At 44.1% G+C, this 23830-nt stretch overlaps 1 protein-coding gene across 3 annotated transcripts in view; it reads right to left on the bottom strand.

Moving 5' to 3' along the window:
* cux2b (cut-like homeobox 2b) overlaps positions 1–23830 on the bottom strand; it is a 98085-nt gene that overhangs the window by 58051 nt on the left and 16204 nt on the right. For all 3 annotated transcript variants that reach the window (XM_085293520.1, XM_085293521.1, XM_085293522.1), the window contains exon 2: positions 3371–3481. In XM_085293520.1, the coding sequence (XP_085149646.1) occupies positions 3371–3481 (111 nt within the window). The remainder of the gene's footprint in view (positions 1–3370; positions 3482–23830) is intronic.

Below are 23830 nucleotides of genomic sequence, written 5' to 3'. Positions count from 1 at the left end.
AGATTACAGCAGCGCACTACAGGCTGAGATAGGCAGGCAGCATAGCAAATAGTTTGAAGGTTAATTTATAAAATATAAAAATATTCCCTTTGAATTCAGCCTACATGTCAATAGTTGATCATTTCAAAGGAAGATGATGAAAAAGGACTAAATCATATCTGTATCTCTCTTAGGTTTTGCTTTTCATGTACTCGGTTCAATCTACCTTAATTGCCATTTTGCTTTACAAAAGCAAGGTGCATCGAGGTCTCAGCACATTTTTAATGTAAAGCAGAAGAACATGAAAATAAGTGATGTCTATATAGCTTCTTAGTAGGTATTAAAAATAGCCCAGAACATAAATAATGACACATGAAATTCTACATGTTGTTAAAATCGTATTGTGATGTATTAAGTGTAATGGTTAGGATAGTTTGACATCCGCCCCTTTTAGTAGAATTTAGTAGCGTCTGAAAGTATGATTAGTCAGGATGTGACAAAAAAATGCTCTCTTTCACTTTTTCTACTCTTGGTCCTGCATGATGTCAATGCGAGGGGATATCCCTGTTGTAGTCACCTGAGCCATACACCTCTGGATGTAAGAATTCAAGCCCCACCCACCTGATGTTCAAACCTCTTGTAGTCAGAAGAAAGTTTTCTTAAAGGGAGGGGAAAAACGGCTCGCTTCAGACAGAAGATAAGACGAGCTCAATAAAGATTATATTTTAACTGTGAATTATGCAAAGCTATTCAGGTCCAAGAACATAAATATGGAACTAGAAAATAATAATAATAATAATGGATTGGATTTATATAGCGCTTTTCAAGGCACCCAAAGCGCTTTACAATACCACTATTCATTCACTCTCACATTCACACACTGGTGGAGGCAAGCTACAGTTGTAGCCACAGCTGCCCTGGGGCAGACTGACAGAAGCGAGGCTGCCATATCGTGCCATCGGCCCCTCCGGCCAACACCAGTAGGCAAGTAGGGTAAAGTGTCTTGCCCAGGGACACAACGACCATGACAGAGAGCCCAGGGATCGAACCGGCGACCTTCCGGTTACGGATGCGATTCCCAACCCCCTGAGCCACGGTCGCCCTTGTGAGCATAACGGGTCCTGGTTAAATAAGATATTTTTAGTACCCCTAAATAATGACAAGACAAGAACTGATTGTAAACAGAAGAAATATTATAGCTTATGTTCGCTTCAAATGACATTCACATTCCAGTACTTACACTGAAAGATGCATTGCTTGTGTTTAATAGTTTCTCTCCGTGGTGCTAACCACAAAGAGATCTCATATCTGACTACACTGTAGTTAATGCAATGAAATTTCATTAAGGAAAGCTATTCAGGACTGGTTCCAGATTGTCCAGTTCATCAGAATCATATGGCTCCAAGTGCATCACTCCTTTTTACCAGTGCCAACATGTTTCTTTTGACAGCTACATATTGAAAAATAATCAACATTAGCTTTTAATAAGTGGGGCACACCTCAAATACTTATTTCTCCTTTAGTTTCTAAACTCTAACATAATAAAAACTGTTTTGTTGTGGCTCAGCTAAGAAGAATCAATAACAGTATCGGTATCAAGTCTTATCAATATCTATCGCCAGTCCTCATTCTACGGCAGCCCTGAGAGGTCAAATGCATTGCAACTTAAGAAAACGTCAGCATATAGAAAAGCTACCAAAAAAAAACTACACACAAAAAACACAACGGAAAGAGAAAAGATAAAATGCAACTCAAGCGTTTCTGTGGAGACGATAACGTGACAAGCTGCGAAAGTGACAAGCTAACAATAAACGACTAATAGCAAACACGTAGCTACAGTATTACATGAACCATGTGACCTTACCTTTTTCTCCCTCACGGCACTGATTAATCCTTCTTTTAAGCGTATCTCAGCGGCGCAACCCTTTTAGTTTCTGTCACTTCTGCAGCTGTTTTGTCACCTTAATGCCTCCTCCCCCCAAAAAAAACATCTGTTGTGCTTTGACTCTCAGGGCCACCGTATCATTCGCTTTAAAGTCTTAATTAAGGAATCTCATCATTGGCAAACAACAACTTCAAGATTTAAATTTGACTTTGGCTTAAGGTAGAATTTTTTTGTTTGTCCCTCAACAAGAAAATCTAAGAATTACAGATGAACTATTAATTAAGAAATAAAATAAAGAGGGGAAAATAGTGCTGGTGGCAAGACAGCAGAAGGAAGGAAGTAGCAAGAGGCTATATGAAAAGATCAATGCAGAGTCAGTGGTCCACACCGCTTCAGCTGAAGACAAACAGTGGATGTAAAGAAACACAAAGCTATGAGATTACATGTGAGATTATGGCTAAGAAGCTAAAAGGGCCTGCTTCATCACTGTAGCAAACTTTAGGGATGCTACTTGTATGTTAGCCTAGCTTTGGAGTAAAATACACAATTTATCTGAGCATCTGTTTAGACTTTTTTTTTTTTTTTAGCATGAGCACATTTCACGTTTGTGTACAGCATGTGTGTAAACATATGTTGAGAAATAGCTTGGGTAATGTGTATATGTAATAATATTCTAATTAGCCATGTGCTTGGTTATGGTAATTAGCCATGTGGAGCTTTGTTTTAAGAGACTGCAAAACATGCTATTCTAGTGAAAGCTGTTAGAAGAGAGTTCAGAAAAAGAATGAACTGAAGATACATCAGACTAACGGAGTTCACTTGTTGTTAAAGGAAAGTAGCTGCTTTGATAGCTCAGTGTATATCACAACTTGTGTCTGGTTCTATATTGTAACATACAACCAGAGACAAAGTAGTGAACCCTAACAGGCGGGATGGTGCAGAGGGGGATGCGTCCTAATCAGCATTCATCACATTGTTTAGTCAGAATCCCTTTCCTTAATGGGTTTGGAGAGACACCTGTTCCTGATCCATCTCATAAACCTGGAGATATATCAACATCCACTGCCAACTCTGACACCAAGATAACTTTTTCATAAAGTGGTGCTTTAGCTTTGGAGTTGAAAGCAACCAGCACAGTCGTGCTTACCTTTTTTTGCAAATGAGCCCCCTCAACCCTCATCGCACCAAGCCAGAGGCTAATACTGCAAGGCCTCAGCATTTAAATATTAACTGATCTACTGGAAAGGGGAAGGGAGGAGGCTAACCCTGATTTCTCGCAAGTGCTGCGCACTGTTAACATACAGTATGCTAATGCAGGCTTTACAAGAGAAATAATTCCCTGTTCAAAAAGGTATGTGCGGGGGCTTGAGCAGCTGCAGTGATGCAGACAGTCAGTACCTGCTGAGGTGAAGATGAGCAAAATGGCACATAGTTGAAATAATGTAGGGGGGGTCATATGTGTGTATGTGTGAGACAGTGTAAGGGGTGGGGGGGTGCCAGACTCACCTCAGGGACATTTCTCTTGAACTCTCTGCTCAGCTCTACCAGGTGCTTGTGGGAATGTTCACTCTCCTCTTGTCGACCCGCCAGTTCAGACGCTGCAGAGTTTAGCTCCCTCTACAAAACACACAAAAGACAGACAAACGGTGAGACGGGGGGAGAGAGAAACAGAGCGAGACAGAGAGAGAGAGACGGCACTTTAGGGAGCCGGCCAAAGCTCATCCAGTAAAGCTTAAGAGTGTACATAAATAAAAATACACTGCTGAATATTAACAATGTAATCCTTCATGATCTCACAGCAGTAATACTTACAGCTAGCCCTGGCCCATAAATAATTAAGCCAAAATAAATCCAATGCCTACAGTAGCAGAAGGCCTTTTAGATAATCAGTATTTGAAATAATCAATACGCTTGCAACAGCTATAGAGCGCCAGTGAGCGAATGGGGTGAGAGGGTGAGAGAGAGAGCAAGGGAGGGAGGGGGTCACATGTTAAGGCCCAATAATCTGACAAACACCCTTATAAACAAATGGAGCTTCCTTCTGAAATGAGTGGCTGTTTTTTAAGCCCGGCCGAGACCTGATTCAAACACACGAGCGCCTCACATGCTGTAGTAATTACCACAGGTCAGATCTATTTTCAGCCTCTTTTCCATCTCTCTCCCCCATTGCCCGCACCAATCTTTATATTGATCCCGCTCAGATTTTCAATACGCGACAGCAGCCTCCATAGCTTTAAACCACATTACCCTTTTGCTACAACAACGGGCCCCAATTGCTATTCCATTAATGTCACATCGGTTGCTTACATATCTGTAGTCATAGCAAAACGAGAGCTCCGCCCTGCCGACATGTCTGATCCGCTATGCATAGCTGCCTGTGCAGCAGGCCCCTTCATCAGAACCTTGCATTCACCGTGGACTCAGCTGCACCACATGCCATCCGCAAATCCAATATTATTGATCAGTCATCCAATTCCCGGCTCTTTCAGCAAACAGAAAAAAAAGGGAGAAAGCAGTTTCGAACTCTGCTTTCCTACACCGAGCAGTGAAACAGACAGCAGTGTATTCCTCTTAGTTTGGACTGTGATTATCAGTAATTGAGGAGGCTCTTCTTCTCTTGTAACTGCTGGGTTACAATATAAAAAGTGGAGTAGGGGATTCAATTACCACTACGAATTTATATATGGCGGAAATTAAATTGACTGTGTTTTAATTAATCTGCAGTCTTACTTAAAGGCAATTTAATAAATCATAACACGACAAGGAGGAGAGGGAAAAAAGTCAGATAATGGAAGGATGAAGCTTCCAACCAGCCGTGGCCTCGTGGGATGGTGACAGCCTGTCGGTTGGAGAAGCGGTCTGTTAATTGAAGGGCTGCTGGTTCAAGTCCCTGGACTGGCGAGTCAAAAAGGGGCTAAAGTAGGAATGTGCACTGTCTTAAGCGAGATGCTATACACTGAGACTCTAACGCCACAACTTTACCAATTTGTCTACAAGAAAGGTACCTGACTGATGCTATCGCCTCTGCAGTAAAAGTTTGTTGCGACAGCATGCAAGCCTTGAGGACATTTACAACCTTGGCGCTGTATTGGCCAAGGTCCATGCTCCTGAGATGTGACGAGCAGCGTCCAATGTCAAAGCTACAGCTTTAATGCCCATCAATCCACCCCAGGTTCCTCTACAGGAGGTTATATTAAACTTATCCCACTAACTCTTTCTTCTCCAACCGTCTTAGCCTATAAAATGTTCCACAGAAGTCCATTTAAATGTTAGGTATGGCATTATTGTATGTCACAAAACTATAACAGCATTTTATTCTTTCTGACTTCCTGACTCTTTCATTGGCGTTCAGCCTCAATGCAACACACTGAATCTTTAAATTTGTTCAATCAAAACAACACTTTCAGTCATTAAAAGGTTAAAAACCATACAACTAAGGATGTACTGATCCATCACTCCAATATCACTATCAGCCCATTTATCAGCCCAGTTGACATATGCAATGAAAGCAGTGAGAGCCAAGCTGAGGTCTAAAACTTTCAATTTAACTTTTTTGAGTGCCCTAACATGTAAAAAAAATCTGATTTAATTCATGCAGCTTTGTTTATTTTCTATAGATCTTAAACTTGAACTGTCGAACTGTGTCCAGTTGTTGAATTATAGTAATTTTATAACAACACACATGGATAGTCATGTGTAACATGTTTGCAAAGGATTTAATTTCTGACAAAAACTTCACTTTCCAAGAAATCGGTGATCGATCACTGAACACAGAGCGTCATCGCCACAGGCTAAAGACGGAAAAGTCACAAGCATCACTACAAGGGGGCAAATGTTCCTGACTGGCCAGGTTGCACCTCCAGGCATGTGCTGCTGTGCTAAGCTGCAGTTTTCCGCTCATAGCCAAGAGGTTTGCTGGATGAAGATTTTTAGCAAAAAAAGAAGTTAACAAATATTGGAAAGTCTGGTTCTTATCGACTGCATCATTTCTTGGTTGTTTTTGTGGCAGCAGCCAATCTCTGTTAGCGTCTTTGCTCATTTTTCCCCATATGCATCGCATATTGAGATTGATGTTTATCATTTGTGTCACTTTAGCAAAAGCTAAATATAAAAAAAAAGAAAAACATTTTTTAAATGTATTTGCTATCCTGGACATAAAGTAAAAGCACTGGTATAGACAATCGACCAAGTTATTTTAAACATTGGCATTAGCATCAGCCCAGAGCTTCACTACAGGTGATGCCATAAATATATAAACAAATATAAAATTATATTTTTTCACTGTTCACAAAGCCTTAGATGAGACTGCTCTCATGTGGTATATATGCAACATATAAACCAGTGGCCAACTGAACAGATTAGGTGCACGCAAATAAAGAAATAAGACGAGCTAGAAGATACATAGTGCAATACAGTAAGTCAGATTAATCAAGTGTAGTTTTGTCTTTTAAGGAAGACTGCTAACAATACGAATAATAGACATTACCACCCATTTTATTCTGGGTCAGTTGTTTTCATAGCTCACTGCAGTTATTTTCTATGTGTGTCTGGGTCTGTGTGAAATTGCTTTGCATTAATACAAAAAGAAACTAAAGAAAAACGTAAACTGCAGCAATGCAATGTGTAGTTTTCAAGTAATGACAGGTCAAGTTGAAGTCAATCATGCCTAAAAGGCTGCGTGCCTTGTATTTATACCAAAGACCAATGTAACATGTTTGAACATCTACCCTTGTCAAAACGTCCCAATATTTATGATACGTTTGGTGAGAAGGAAATGTGTCTTTCCTTGTAAATCGTGCTGTCACAGAAGGAAAAAAAAAAGAAAGAAAAAGGGCATGGCTGTACAGGATAAGGCGACAGGACTTTATAAATTCCTGTTAGTCCTCACAGTCCATCTGGGATGAGCCTTCCTGGAGATTAGAGAGTCGGCTTTCAGAAGCCGGCCAACCTCCACTAGATTCAAATGGCCCTAGACTGGCTAATCTTGCCAAGAGAAAATTCCTCAAGAAGTGACTTTGAGTGGATTTTATAAGTACTTAAGATATAACAGTGTGGTTTTTCTGAGTCTGCCCGTGCGTCAGTGGCTTCGCCGTAAAGCTGGGCTCACTTTTATTGCAGCTCAGCTGATGAGAATGGTGGATACTCATGCAGTATGCAAGTCAAACAGTGCAGTCATTATGGCACGGTTATTTTGAAAGCATCCCCACAGTTTCTAGACCATTACGAGGGAGGGGAGCCTGGGCAACAGCCCATCAAATGAAACCTACTGCCTGTCTTTCTGGAAAGAAGTGAGGCAGAACAGACGGTTTGCTACTTTGGTTGTCTTGTTCAGACTGATGATGGGAGAAACTCACAATATAGTGTTGCTGAAATAGCAATGCTATCGCCGGAGACAAAAGATACTGAGGAAGACTTTTCCTCTGCTTTCTAATCAGATGTGATCCGTTTCAACCTACAACCAGGGGACCTTCAAGATCACTGATAAAATTCACTTATCTCCCTTCATTATGTTGGGCTTCATCCTTCACAGGATCAATTGCATGAACATGTAGATTTCTTCGTCTTAAAAAAAGAGGAAGAAAAGGCAAGTTGCAACAAGCTGTGCAAAGAGGAGTTTCTCAGTAATCATTTGACAGGTTTTAAAAAGGGCGATTGGGACCAAATTTTCAGTGTGTGGCAGTCAGGTCAATACAGAGCTCCTGTCATTAAGCCTCTGCCAGTCAAACATCCAGCCATAATTGATGAGTTTCCCCTGGGAGGGCGGAGCTGTCACTGGGACCAGAGGAGGCAGGAAAGAGGGATTTTGAGAATGGAACCAGTCCTGGTGTGCTCCCATCGATACGTGAGAAGAAGGCAATCTTGGTGACTCGAAAACAAAGACCAAGAAAGAAGGAGCTTAGTGGTTTTAACAGGCTAGATCTGCACCCTATTGGCAGCCTGTAAACGGACTAGCGGCTCAATGACCAGCTAAACACAAGGGAAGGAAAAAATAGCTGTGAAACCATGACTCATATATCCTTTGGCTTACAAAAGCAGACTGTGGCCTTCTGACACTGACCAAAGACGGACCCCATAGTGGAGCCATCAGATGATATGATAAAGCAGCTGTTTATATTACATTAAGAGGTCTGAGGTTTATGCAAAGCGTGTTGCAGCGAAGGCTACAGGCACAGATCCTTTCAGATTCCATAGGGTGAGAGAAGCAGGCAAGAAACTGGAGGTTAGAGGTGGCAAGAAATCTGACACACAAAAAAAGACAAAGCGAGTATGTTATGTTTCTTTAAATGATGATTCTAGGCAAAGGGAAGTTGGATAAAAGCTAATTAACACAATTATTCTTGACAAAAAAAAAAAAGTGGAGCAAAATGATGTGCTGTAGCAATCTGTGCAAGCAGGAATGTTTTAGGTAAAATCCAGGACTTGCTAATGTGTTATGTTGGAGTAGATTTGACATTGATTCATTAAACCTAGCTCATCTTGATTACATCTGTGGTGGTAAGCTATTTTCTGGCCTTTCACAAAGACAAGCCGTGGTGGAAAATGTTGACAACTGTGCAAAAAAAAGAAAACTAGCAAGGTACTGCATTGAGGTAGACTGAGTCAAAATCACTATTGTGTGCAGTGGGCTTGGACAGCACAAATTAAATAGGGAAAAAATAGGAAGGAGGAGGAGAGAGGGGAAAATGCAGATGGGGGTATTATTTTTCTTTTTGTATCCCATCTAATTGCAATCATAGGCAGATGTCTGAAAGTGTGACAGCATCAGCAGAATTGCTGCTGAGAGCACAGAATCTTTGTCTAAAAATAATCAGACATTCTGTGTGCTGCTGTTTGTTATAATGGTAATCGATGCTGGAGGCTTTGAATTCCATCAATTTATAGATCCACTCTGTTCTGCCTGGTGACTGTACTGCCTCACAACCCCCACCGCATACGCACACTGACACAACAACACACACTCTTTGCACGCAAGGTCTTGCACAAAAGAGCGATTTGGCACACATGTGTGCGCACAGACACATGTGCGCTGACATCTGCACACGGGGGGCTGCAGCGAACGAGGCAGAGCGGGGACCAGTATGTGATTAAGATAAGTGTAGTTTCCTTTCATACTTTCCTTATCGCTTCTCATTCTCTGTGAGGCACAAGATTGTCCATAGCAGCCTCAGATTAGCCCCGCATCTGAGACGCCACATTCGAGAGGGCAGACTGATCAATAAATCAAATCACTACAATCAATGGCCCCAATCACTGCAGTCTAGTCTGGCCTCAACATTATGATTGGCAAACGCTCCCAGCCGCTAACGGCGGAGGGAGTGGTTTGGCTGAAGGGGTTAGAGGAGCTCGGGGAGAGGTGCACGTTGGCGCCTGTCCATATGAAAGATCCAAAATGAACTCTTATCTGGCCTCCTTGAGCTGAGCGTCAGTTAAGGGCACAAACAGACAGCGTGTGTCTATGTGGGTGCTAGACCGCCCAGACAAACCCAGCAGGGAGGAGCTTCTGACCTCCGCGACCCCACACTTGGAATGTGAGCTGAGCATGCAGCTTCTGACAGGGATGCTGTGGGGGGGCGGGATGCTATCACCTGGCATCCCCCTCCATCTGTTTATTCCCCGAACTGATGCTTCGTTAGTTTTGCTCTACATCATTTCATGTCACCATCACACTGCGGTTCAACCAAACTACCCAATACCCACTATTACCCAATATTTCCCAGTTCGTTTAAACAACTGTGAGTGCCACATGGGGTTGAGCTTAACCCAAGATAAAGATTTAGAAAAAGTTACAAAGTATACGGTCTACCCACAAAAATATTATCTAAACATGGTTATGAAGAGGTCTGCACTGAAAATCTGCCAAACACTGACTGCCAACGGCTAATTAAAGAGAAATAAGGCGCAAATAAGCAGCTTCCACACACAGCTATTTGCATACACATCTGTTAGGTAAGGTAACACAGACTTGCCTCAACTTTATATTCAATTCAATTCAATTTAGTGACAAATCACAACAACAGATAAATACCCAACAATAATACAGACAAAACCCCAACAATCAAACGACCTGCTATGAGCAAGCACCTGGCGACAGTGGGAAGGAAAAACTCCTTTTTAATAGGAAGAACCCTCCAACACAATCAGGCTCAGGGAGGGGCAGCTATGTGCCGTGACGGGTTAGCAGTTAGCAGAGGAAGACAGGACAAACATGAATGTCTGTGGGCAATAAATCTGTTAAAGTATCATCTGTAAAGACAATTTCCTTGTTTTCATGGGGAAAAAGGCAGAATGAATGACCACAAAAAAATAAAGACGAGAGAGAATAAACCATCAGCTATCAGCCAAATCATAATTTTTGTATCTGCCCAGAAAATCACAATCCATGCGTACTTCAGTCAGAGAGCTCATATTTGAATTTACTGATTCATTAAAGCAGCAGAATATAGCGAGAGTTCAGCTCTGAAATCATCTCTTCCCAAAAATATGACACACGTAGAATCTGGGACATGATAAGTAATTATCCCTCAGAGCCCACAGGTGAATGTTGGGGTAGTGGAGGGGCAGCGATGCAGGACAGCAGCAGGCCTGACATGTCTGAGGAGGCGATAGGAAATTCTGCAGCTTAAACAGACTTCGAATGATATGAAGACATGATGCCTTCCTTTCCTTTTCCCTTGCCATTGCCTTATTACATTTGTGGGAGTAGAGTAATCACAGGATTGGAGGTTTGATCCCATGCTCATTGCGCACGTCATATAAAAACGTACAAGCTGCAGCCGAAAAATGCTGCAGCAGTCATGCAGGAACTGTGTATAATAAGCATGTGTGCTCCGAGTGTCCAATAAGTCTCCTTTCACCTCCTCTGATACATTTTATGTCTCCTTGTGAGGTCCTGACACCGAGGTTGGGAACCCTAGCTCCGTCCACTGTGTAGCAGCAATGCTGACTGCATTGTGCATAAACAGGTAAAGGTGTATAGTGTACAGACTGTGTGTGAGGACTTACCGGCGAATGCGGAGGGAAAATAAATAAATAAATGTTTTTTAAAAATTACGTTTCATTTTGACACCTCGCTCAACTCTGGACTGGAAAGTCTGATAAATCATCCAAAATAATTAATCCCCAGTCAGTCAGGCTGTCTTCAAACAGCATGCTAAATCTTACAAAAGGAAGGAGAAGCGCATGAGCGTTACAACCATCAGCAAAAGGTGTGACTGGTGTTGTCAGCCATTATTCGTCATACCCTGCTTCATTTAGAGAGTTTTTGGCGCCTGATGCGCCAGAGCACAGCCTACTTGTCAACACTTCTCTCTCTTTAAATCCAACATGCACGCTTGGACACACATGTACACACAAATGCGCTTTTCCCCCTCTTTTTTTTCACACTAATGCACTGGTAATTCATCTTAGTATGACCAGGGAGACCCTAATTCCATTTATTGTAAAGTCTTATTCAAAAATAGTATCAAGAGGTATCATGAAAACATCTTATTACAGCTCTTTCAAACAATCCTGTATCCACTCTGAAACCAATGAATAACTTTAAATGCCCTCCAATTAGAAACTTCAAATTACAATCCATGACTGAGCACTCCAAACGAAGGCCAATTACAACACCTTATATATCATCATTAAGGCCGAGCATTGTTCTGCTCCTTTCAAACTCTGTGGTTACAATCAGGGTGTCTATTGTCATTGTGTTGTACATGCAGGGTGACTAATTACACAGTCCTATGATTCATTAGCAGACTAGTGGGTTGAAACCTGAGCGAAGACACGATAACCTCAGTCGGCCAAAATGATCGGCTCAAATGGAGATGTGAATATGAAAGAGCAACGGGGAGGTGTTACAATAGTTGAGAATTAGAAAAAAGAGAGAGCCCGGTGCTTCAAACACAATAACCGTCCAAAATAAGTTGGGGGTTTTTTCTTTTCTGGGGTATGCGTGAAAAATTAGGCGAGCGGCAACAGTGTCGCACTTGAATAAAATTGGGGACAGGTTTTGCTTTCTGGTTTCTAATAACTTTCAAAGTGGAAACAGAGGAGCGTGCTGCGGGGGACTCGTTCCTGTGAAGCTTCACCATTGAGGTCAGTTTGCACGAGAGGAGGAAGGCTCCGCAGACGCAGCCATCGCTGCCGTGGCCCACTTTCACCTGAAACGACGAGCTGCAGCGATGCAGCACAGCTAACCTGCGATTGTTTATTCTCTCTTAAGAAATGTCAATCTGTTCGCTCTCAGGTGTGCTGCTCTTCCTCTTGTTTTTGTTGTTTTCTCTACCCCCCACCACCCCATCCTCTACGTTTTCCCTTGTCGATTGCGGTGAGATCAAAGCGAAGCCGCTGGAAGAATCTGAATATTTCAGGTGTGGAGAGAGGGCTGCGTTTCACACCACCTGTGTAGCGCCGAGAGACGGGTCCCTCCTCTCGCTCAGACTCAGTTAGTGGGGCCCCTGGGGCCCGGCGACATAAACCGGGGCCACCTGTCTGAGAGAGAGGGAACACTCCCTTTACCCTCCCTCTCGGCATCACACTTTCATTTTACAGCATTTGAACCAAAAATAAATGAATCTAAATAGAGCGGTGAGAGTGGGAATAAAACCGGAGCTGACAACAAGCAGCCGAGAGCTTTGAGCTCCGTCACAAAAGGCTCGGGGAACTGGCAGGCGAGTTCTGTTGTCACAAAATGGGAGCAGCCACTTGAAAGGCCAGTTTATACTTCAGTCGCTTTAAAATTTGCCCTGTTGTGCAACAGAAGGTAGCGCTCGTATATTAAATGATAAGCTCGGTCAGGAGATTGTTTCCTGCCTTAATACGGCGCACAGCGTCGAGCAGGTCTGTGGGATGATTCTCATCACATCGTCAGGGCCACCACATCTGACCCAAAGCAAATAAAAAGCATCCCTGATGCCTGCACCAGCTTTGCCAGTTTGATGTAGCCTCTCTCCTCGGAGGGCCGTGCGCCTCGCCACGTGTGCAAGTGCAAGTGCAAGCGCTCGCCAACGTGCGCGTGTTGTGCGGACATGTGCTCAGGGGGGCGTGGAGGAGGTTCCACGCTGCCGGTTTCCAGCCATGTCTCTCAAAAGGGCCGTAAAGTCTTTACAGCAAATTCCTTACATTCATCTGTGTCAGAGCGCTCGGCACACATTAGGCGTTTACACGGGAGGAAACACAATCTATTTGATGCTACACTGCCCACACGTCCAGAGCCCTCCTCCTCACGCTGGAGATTCACAGTGTTTAACTTCCATTTCATATTCTGAACAGGCAGGCAGACAGGCAGGCGAGTGCGGGGAATGGACTCCATCTTGCTGTAAATCAGCGTTTAAACAGCCGACTAAATGTAATCTGGAATGAGTCAACAAGAGGGCCCGCTCAAGATATTTGTTTTTATTTATTCTGGAATGTGCAATTGATTTTTGTTGTTCTCCCTAATGATGTATGCAAACGGTGCACTGAAAAAAGTCACACTTCTTTTTCTTTTTTTTGCCCCCCTCCGCCGCCGCCTGATGCTGCTTCCCATCTTTTAATATCAGGGATACTTATGAGAACAAGTGGAGGTTAATCTAGGGAGCGGGTCATAGCCAAGCGGCTCTTTGTAAATGTCAGCTGGGAGATCCGGGCCTCTCTTATTACCACACTAAACCAACACGGCTGATGGCTCCAAGACGGATGTGTGGCTCGGAGGTGTCTTCCCCCTCCGCCCCTGCTTCTCGCCACCATCACGGACCAAACCCATCCCAGAAAACCTTATTAATCAATCGATTTATCGCCATAAATCAGGCCAGGCTTTGATTGTATCAGCAAGTCCATGCGATCAATCAATTAGTCGGGACCTAGCAGCCCAATTTGCCTAAAGAAAGATGAATGCTCCCCCGCATCATCCATTTGGCTGTCCGTTTACCCATCAAACACGGCTGCTGTTGACTCCCAGGCCCAACGTGCATCCTTTTATTGATTTCTGCAGATTAAACTTGCAAAAGAATCAAAGGACACTTAACTGACTGGGAATTATTCTGCCTTCATTTGTAGTGAAGTATGTTCTCTGCCGTCTTTTGATGGCGTCGCCTCGTATCATCAAAAACAAGTGTAAACATTAAATTCCAGCAGGCACAGCTCTTTTGAGCAGACCAAAGTGACAGCTACAGAGGATAATGCTCATAAGTAACTGGGGGGAAAAAATAAAATAAATGGGGCACAATGGGACAAATCATGGATTATTAGTAGTCAGCCCTACCCAGGTTTATATGGCAAGGCAAGGGGGAGTGGGGGGAGCTGAGCTAGGAAACAGCTGGGTGAACAAACAGTGGAAAACATATGTGTAATGACATATTTGTTTCATATTTTATCCCAACTGTGAATTCCAATCCACATTGTGACACCAGCTGCCTCGGTCCAGTGCCTCCCATCTGCAACTCTGTGTCAAGACGTCTCCCAGGACGAGCTGCGAAACTTCGGGGACGACAAAAAACCGACAGGAGCAAGTAGAGCACGACAGAGTGGGCTCCCGGAGCCTCGGTGTGCTTCTCCCCGAGCGGCAGGTTGGAATGCGGCAGACTGCGGCGCTGCCATGGAGAGGAAAGAACGCCCGGGGCTCCCCAGAGAGAAAATCTGTGGGGGCATTAGGGCCCCACCAGACCTGGTTCTGCTTCACACCCCTAGATCCTGCGCTGTAACAGCCAGGGGGAGGGTGCCACAAAGCTATCTGCCGGGGCTTTACAGTGCTGCCCAATCTCCCCAAGACTCACCATGTAATTAGAGATAAAGACAGAGGGCTCGGCTACTCAACCTCAATTCTCCCAGCTTCACACACGGCTGCCCACCCATAGCCCCCCCAAGAGGAAACCCCACCACACTGCCACTACATCAGCAGCCGTGTACGCTAGCTGTCTACAAACCCCATCATCTCCCGACCGAGAGTTCCACACACTAAACATTTAAGACGCTACACGATCGTGACTGACTGCCGTTCAAATATGAAGTATCCTGGAGTTGTACAACGGCAGAGTGCTTTTTTTTCTTCCTTCGACGCCATACTCCACATATTATCTGTACTGAAGAGGATTCATATTGTAAAATTTTCTCAGGTAAACAATAACCACAGTAAATAAGTAATTTTTCTTCATATCTAAAACTTCATCCAGGCAAGGCAGAAAAATTTAGAGGATATAGCAGAGGAGGAACTCTCGAGTATATTCAAGAAACATAAAATTATACTATGGAAGGATCCATTATTCATCTCAGATACATTTTTCATTTAAGAGTGGGCTGGATATGAGCAATGATGAATGCATCGCCCAGGATGCAATTTGTATGTAAAATAACAGAAGATTACAGAATATGTTTTAAGTGCAAATGCAGTTTGTTGCCATCTAAGTAGAAAATGCATTCCTACAAAAAGGAATAAGACCTGAGCCCCATGATGCTCCCTCATAAAAATCACTTAGCCCATAGCTAGGCCCCTCGCCAGTCCACAGAGCGGGTTACAATGAGAGGCTCAAGTGATGAATGAGCCGACTGGAGTAGATTTTCATTCATATAATATACACTACCTCTTGGCGTGCCATTTGAAAATGTGGGGATAAGTAAACTGAATTACTAAGACTAATTCAACTCGCATCCAGCTCAGCAGCACACTTCCTTGAAATCCGCCCCTCCAAAAGCGAACGCACACGGCGAACGCACACGGCGTAAACACGGCGTCTACGCACAAGCGCGCACAAACATACAAGAGCGTTTCGCTGCCTGCCAGGCATCCACATGTTCCTCTCAGGACTCGCTCTCTCCTCATCAGCTTCACTCGGTGCACACCGTCTCAATTCAGCGCATCTCAAAGACACACAAAGAGCCTTCCCCTGCATTCACAGTACAAAGATTGAATACAGGCCCCTAACACAAGACATGCCCACCACAGAGCATGTAATACAACTCATTACTGGGCACGCAGGGTGGAGAGGGCTGTGATGGGAGAGACAAGCACAACAGGGAGAGGACGGGGGGTAGGGGGAGCCTCTTACACCAACATCTCCATCTTTCTTCACAACTAGCAAAGCTCTTAAACAAAAGCTTAATAACTAAAGCCACCCGTGTTTTTCCATGCCGGTGGAATTGCAAGAAAAAACAGAAATACTGCTCACACTTTGGGTGAAATTCAAACAGCCTCAAGGCCACTGTGTGCCTGCTTTACATGGTGGATAGCATTCAGCTCTGAATTGTAACTTCCCCTGCTGCCTCTGACCCACAAGCAAACCACTGTATGTCCAATCACAAAGAGACAGGGGGACAGTGTATCTGGGTCAGCTGCATTGATCTGAGCTCTGGGGTCAGGTTTTTGTGTGTGGACGAGAGGGCACTAGGTTTGGCTCCGTGCACGCAGAGCCAAAGAGAGGGTGCCATGTTTATCAAGGTAGGCAGGGAGGAAGGAGGACAGCTAATCCACCACCGCACGCAGCCTCGTGGACCTTCCGTAACCTCGGGGCAATCGCATGACCTGAGGCGAGGCATTACACACATTAAAAAGACATGAACTTCAGAGCATTGGAGTTTCAAGCACGCGATCAATGTGGCCACAGGTGCAAACATTTTCTGCACTGCCAGTGGAATGCCCTTTTTCCACCCCCTCTCACAGGATTACACTGGAGCCTGTTTTTGCACTGTGTTCATGTTAATGTCAGCAATAATAAAGACCTGCAGCACAAGAAACAATAAAAAAAACAAAACAAAAAAAAACGAGCGTGAGCTGGAGACAGCTTTTGGAGGTGGGCTGGAAGCAGCGCGGGGGGGCGGGAGCGAGGGCAGGATGTGAGGAGTATGTCAACTTCTCCCTGTCTGCTCCCCGTGTTCGCTCGCTTCAGAGTGAGGGGAGCAAATGGGCCTAATTCACACTGGCTATGTGTGAGTGTCTCTGCTGTCTAGCAGCGTGAGAGGGAATTAGATCTATGGTTTGTAGCCTTCATCCCTTCCCAGACAGACTTGTTCCGGCTCAGAGGCGCTGCCTAATCCGCACCTCTCTCCCGCTTGCACTCCCGGAAAATGACTTCACACAGCTGCCTCAAACACCCAACACAGCAATTCTCGTCTGACTGAACTCCCCCCTACTCAAAAAAAAAAAAAAAACTCAGCAGACCTCCCATAGCTCATTTAACATACCAATTCATCCCCAAAGCCCACCCTACCCCCTCCTTTTAGGAGTTGAAAACAACAAGGAAAACAACTAGAGCCCCACTTGATAATTTAAGGGCTCTTTTCTCCAGAGAGCTGTCAGATTCAGCGGTATACTGAGAGGAATTCAAAGTGTGAGGAGGTACCCTGAGTGAGCAGTAGTTGGTTTATAGGATGTCTGTGACTCACCACGTTTTGTTTTTTTTAAAGATATAGGAATTTGAATCACCTGAGGTACCAATTCAGCTCTTCCTTGAGCCCGTCTTCCTCCATCTATGTACCCATCCCCATCAAGTGGGTAAGAAGTGAATTAAAGTGAATGTCAATTCACAATGAGGGCTCTGGGAACACAAAGCCAAACGAGTTCTCACATTAAAACCCAGATCTTGGCCAGGTGGATTCTTGTAGTTGTTGTCAAGGACACAATCATAGTAGATAGGGCCGGGCTGCAAGAGGGCTGCTCCCAGGCACAGCGGCCTATGGAGGGTAGCTCTGGATAATAGCGAAGGCCACTCAGACAAACACTCCAGCCTTGAGGACAGGAAACGGGGGGAGATCCTTGTTATAAAGCCCAAGTCTATCTCCTAACAGCTTTTATCTGTTTAAGAATACCCCCACCTACGCAGTGACGCCTTACACTCCTAACCTTCTTTTGTCTGTTCCATAGAAGAATATAAAAGATGGACCTAGACACCTTGACATCACCCATTGGTTTCTGGATTCTGCATTTTATAGTCTCAAAGTTAGGTTTTTAGTGCTGGCTATAATGTTGTTGTTTTTTATGATGTAGTGTAAGTTATTGGCTAAGGCTAGCAAGCTCCAAGGATTCAATACACATATATAAACAGCCTGGCAACTAAGAAAAAAAAAGTATAAAAAAAAAAAAAAAGATTTGTCAGATATGTACATTAACCTCCTAGGACCTCGCATCCACATATGTGGACATCACATTTTGGGTTGTCTAGACCAAAATACTAAATTGTGCTCTACAAGGGCCTGACATCCACTTATGAGGACATTATACTGCCACTATTCTATCGAAATTTAAAACGAATGTCCTCTTACGTGGATCTTATTTTTCTCAGAAACAAAAATCAGGTAAAAAAAAAAAAAAAAATCAGGTAATTCTTTGTTTTTACACTCATCAGGGCCCAATCAGCCCAAATAGCAAAGAGAAAGTGAAAATGCATGCCATGAAAGAGTTCGGGTCTTAGGAGGTTAAGAATACTCCAAAAGGCACCAAATCAACTCACTGTAGTGGAGGTGATGCCCAGCAGACCTCTGGGAGCTATAGCTGCTTATGTCTGGGTGACTTAAAATCAAATCAAAGCAGCAAGAACCCCAACTTTAGCTTTACCAGGACCCAAATGGAAACAAATGCTTGCCACAGGGGTAGCTCCAGATGTTTGGTTTGGCAGGTTTATGCCAGATGTCCTTCCTGGTTCAACCCCAAAGGTGATTTGCATCTCCAGCTGGACTCAAACCAGTGACTTTCTCTACCAGAAAGCATACCAAATCACCCATAGTACAGCTGAAGCAGGAAACTACCCATGGAGACCAAAGCAAGTTTTTGTACTAGGCTATAAACACACCATCTAATGCTGTTAATATGGGCATTTTAATTTAAGAGACTGTGGGGACTGGCTCGGTTTTGGAGGCAGCCTCCAGTGGCCACTCCAGGGACTGCGGTTTCCAGCAGTTCCGTGCTGGCCTAATTTTTCAGGCCCTATAGATTACAACTGAGTACTTTCTCACGTGACAAAAAGATGCTGCTACGAGTAAAGAGAGCTAGTTTAGGTCTTTAGGAGCCATTTGGGATCTTCAGGGGAAAGCTAAATTGCTTGTATTTCAAGTAGGGGGGGGGGAAACTGTGAAAGTGAAAGATGCAAGCTTTGTCTTCTATATGCTCAAATTGAAGCATTTGTAAGCAGCTGACTGATGCTGCAAGAAATGCAGTGTAGTTCTCAAGAACTCCTTAGGCAGCAGTGAGAAACAAGTGATATTACAAGAAAAGAGAATGATTAAAGCCTAATATGGCACAGCAGAGAGGGGAGAGAGAGGTGATTTATCCCTTCACGGCCTTTTGACACTAAATTAAACTGTTGAGTCCATTCCCCCGTGCCAGCTAGTTATCTTTCCAGGCTAATTTAACACTATAATTTACATTCCATATAAAATACATCCTGATGTGGTGCTGTCAAGGCCGTACATCATTTACAGAGAGTGCTCCAGTTTCAGTGAAAAGGACAGAATTAGATCATATTCATGATGCAATTAAACACTTCAGTGGGAATCGATGTAAAACCGATGAGCCCTGAAAACAATGCATATGGCTGAGAACATTAGAACACATTACCTACCCTCGGATCTCTCGCTCCACAGACGCAATTTAAAATCCTCCACTACTCCACTCTCTGTCTCTGCAGATTCATAACGCACAGCGATAATAAATGAATTTTTCACAAAATTATTCAACTACTAAATTGCCCATGGTAACTGAGTATCAGATGAAAGTGATGTGAATTATTAAGTAAGGAAACTGTTTGTTCTCACCATGGGTGTAATAATCAGCTAAATGAGGAAGAGAAGGGGCGCAAGAGGGGCAGGTTACAGTAGAGGAAGATCTCATAGTAAACATCAGTGTTGATGTTTTTTTTAAAAATAAAAAAAAATTAAAAAAATGGGGAAACTCTGTCTGCCGCCTGGGCCTCCAGCTGGGATGATGGTATCGACCAATTTCCCTAGGGCGGCAGTGTGGGTTTTCTTATGGATACCGAGAGCAGAGAGAGCATTACGAGGCACTGCTGCACATTCTCATGTAAAACTGGCAACAGGCCCTGTGAAGCTGGCAAAAACCACTGCAACAGCCAGCCAACGTTACACCACCTCACCACATTTTACATAATCAGACAGACAGCGCAGCAGACCACACACTCACACCGCTCCACTCCAGATCACATCAACTACCTGTCACACTCCTCTCCACAGCCATCACGCTCGTTTTGATTGGCTTAGAGCCACAGAAGCTGAAAAACCTTTACAAAGCAAGCTCCAAAAATACATTTCTCAAACCCTTCCATTAATCACCATTTGCCTATTCAATTCTCCGCACTAAACCCATTTCTGCTTTCAAAGCCCGAACTTGTTGATGGCAAGAAAGTAGACAAATGTAATGAAATTCAGAATTTAAGAGCCGTGCGGGGGGGAGCAGAGGTAAAGCAATTTGTAACCATTTCTGACAGGATGAGTTGGCCTCTCCAACTGAAACAGTAATTATGTTTAATGGTCCTTTAATCTGTCCATCAGGCAGGAGGTGAGCGGCCGGGTCAGCCTAAAGTGTTTCGGGCGTCACGGCGTGTCACAGTGCAGTCAGAAGGGCGAGGTGCTCCACGAGGAGTGCCAGGACTGCTCGCCTCACCACACAACATCTGCAGGTCCCCCTCCAACACACACATTAGTCAACGAATCATCCACCTACCGACCTCCTCCTGCATTAAAAAAAAAACCCCAACAAAAACGCTTGCAGCTGGACTATGAAGCGGCGGCGAGAGATAAACAGGCTCCCTCAATAGCTATGAAGAGAGCAAATGAGTGAGCAAAAGTGTGGGCATCTCAAAAGTTTGATGTAATTTGCTAAAATTTTAATCACCCAGGATATGATGGGTACATTACACCCTCTGCTCTGGTGAGAATTCCAAAGTATTGTGTCCAGCTGGTGCCCTGGCTCTCCGCCATCACCATTAATCTGCACCTCTGAAGGGATTTCTTAAAGAATCACAACTAATGAAAGCTGGATCGGAGCTCCGCTGATTCCAGTTGACATCATAAGTCCCAGGTCATGTCCCTTACATACCTCGGCAGCCCCGTGCACAGGAAGAGCATTCCAAGATGGCACTGGGTCAATCCCAATAGTAATAGCAGAGACACGGGGCCCCATACAAAAACAAGGGTGAACAAATAGTACCTTTGTACCCAGAGTCATTTGCACCCAGCTCAGGCGCTTGGCTATCTCAGAGCTTGGCAGATAGAGCTCCCAGTCCCTGCTATGCATCTGCACTTGTGCTGTATTTGTTATCTTGGACAAGCATTCTCCCTCACCGTTTCACTGGCCAAATAGAGAGGGGGGAGAAAACGAATCACTCCTAGACCTACTCCTGTTGTTCCTTCAGCTGTCAACACTTCTCACAGACTTCACCCCCGCCTAGCCACATCGATACAGAGAAGTGACTGCCGTTTGCTTTATGATTGCCTTGTTTTATTCTCTCGGCCGGGCTTTTTCCTCAGCCTTCACAGCTCTAATCAGAAAGCCTCGCCTGGACAACAGAGGCATTGTCTCTTAAACTGAAAGAGGCTGTGGATCAGTGAATCCCTTTCCATTTTCCCACTTTATTAGCCCGCCGGCACACCACTGTTTATACTAGAGGGTATTCTGTGTTTGCTAAGAACAATTACAGTATGAAAAATGATCCGTCAATGCCATCTATCAGGCCAGAGTTGACAGGAATCCTATAGACAGGGCAGCCATTCGTCCCCCGCTCCCCATCTCTGGGGTCCCATGCTTTAGTATCCATGACAACATGCAAGCCACTTGCCACGCTTGCCACTTCACAGTGAGAGATGAGCGCCCGTGAGGGGCTTTGAAAATTAGCCTTTGACACCCCGTGTTCCACTGCGCTCCCACCCTCCTCGCATGCAGTCCAGACCCTTTGGGGAGGCCTCGGAACAATCCCGATCTTTCTCCGCATTCAACCTCACACAAACAAAAGCAGACTCTGCGCGCTACTATAAACATACTTCTTTAGGGTCTCGCGGTGTCAGTTTTATTGTGCCTGAGCTATATGATTCTCAACATTAACCTCACAGCTACATTACCTATCCGCCAATGGAAATGAAAGAGAAGCACGACTCGGCCGGCATCCATAAAAACGGGGTGAAAAATACAACGGCTGAAACTGAAAGGCTGAGAGGTGCCTGACTGCACATGAGCTGCCAGCACATTACCAGACAGATCCAGCTGTTTGACCCCTCCGCTCCCCATTTCTTAAATGACTTTGTGAAAAAGTTACATCTGTCAAAAAATACAGATTTGCTTTTTCACCGTGCAGATGGACCAGTGAACTGTAACATGCAGTGCTTTTACAATAAACTACAATACTTCTTTTAATGATGCCATAATGTCCATGTCTACATTCAAATCATTGATTGTTTTGGCTTATTTGTTTGTGGGAGTTTTTTTGCATGACCAAAAATACTGTTAAAGTTTACTTTAAGTTTAGACTAGAAGTCATGGCTGCGTTTGGTAAAATGTGGCATTCGGCAGAGTTCCCATAACCTTGGAGTGTAAGGAGTGTCTTGTGGAAACAAAACAAAAGCTTGTTATAGTTCAAAGTAGACAAGAGACATCGGTGCCAAATTGTAAATATAGATAAATATGACTATAATACACTTTACAGTACCTTCATGTTTAAGCAGTAAAAACACTTTATTAAAATTACAGTAGGTGCCATGAAAAATAGAAGCTAGCAATCTCGCTGCCAGTACAATTATTTAATCTGATTATTGCGAGATATCAAGAGATCAATGTCCAAAAGTTCCTTAAAATTCTCAAACGCGACTGCAAACACTTAAAGTGACTAAGTGATTTAAGTCTAAGAGATGTTGCTGCTGTTCCCATTTGACTCCCAGACACACCTCTTTGGGGTTGTGTTTATGCCATAAAACCACACTTGGCAGCTGAGGATCATATTACTAGCGTGAAAGAAACAAACAAAGCTGTGCAAACGTGGTGCGCTGTCAGAAGCAACGGTTTTAACGGCTTGTGATTAATCATATTTGGAGAAACATTAAAGGGAAAAGGAGGGAAACTGGCTCCAGCACTAGGAGGTAAGGGTGTCAACTGATATAACCCACCACTGACATCAAGCAGAGCCAGCTAGCTCATTGATGTGGCAGCGTCTCATTTTCACCAGTTTGGAAGCAGACAGTTTTGCAGTGCCTTGCGGTTCTTAATTATCTTCCGACTTTGTCTAATTCAATCAACACAACTCAGATCTAGCTGCGAAATGGCACTCACATCCCCTCAAGCTCAGCAAGTCAAAAAACACTGAATAAGTGGAACAGTCAAACTGACAAAATGGCATAGCACATGAGAAATAACTGTTATTTTATCTCCCGGGCTGAGACCTCATCCACAGCAGAGGGGATGAGGGGAGGCTGGGAGAGCATCCAATCAGCTTTTTGTTTTTGGTTACAAGGCTGCATTCAGGGGGGAAACACAGGAGTCGAGCGCTTTGATGACGCTGCAGATGCCGCCTTGCTGAGCACTGTGAGATCACCGCGTTAGCCGAGACTCTTGAGGTCCCTTTGCTCGGATGCTTCCTGGCGAATCTAATATCCTGTTAACACAATTGCATCCAACTATGTTGTCATGTGTCAGGACAGTACGCTCTTTCAGCCGTCCTCTTCACAACCATACATTTTAAATCGACAACAAGACAAACACATGCGCAGACCCACACTGGGAGAATTTAAAAGGTCATTAGGGATTAAATTGCTTCCTAATTTGCCATTTTAAAAGCGAACGACATAACGAGAGGAGGTGGGGAGGCCAAACCCGATCCCCACCGAAATCCTTTTCCACATTACCTCCATTCCCACCCATTTCACCTCCCATCTAATTCCAAGGGCCACAGCATTATTAGATTTTGACATTATTAGCCCAAATAGCAGAGAGGCCCCACTGTCATTATAAAGCCTTTACTTTTTGCGCTGACTGCCAAATCTGTTTTGCACCAGCTACACACTGCCAAA

Source organism: Mchenga conophoros, linkage group LG12 (genome assembly GCF_057382185.1).
Source record: "Mchenga conophoros isolate Kocher_MC1m ecotype Shallow Benthic linkage group LG12, M_conophoros_male_GT1.1, whole genome shotgun sequence".
Classification (NCBI taxonomy): domain Eukaryota; kingdom Metazoa; phylum Chordata; class Actinopteri; order Cichliformes; family Cichlidae; genus Mchenga; species Mchenga conophoros.
This window is presented reverse-complemented; position numbering and strand designations above follow the sequence as displayed.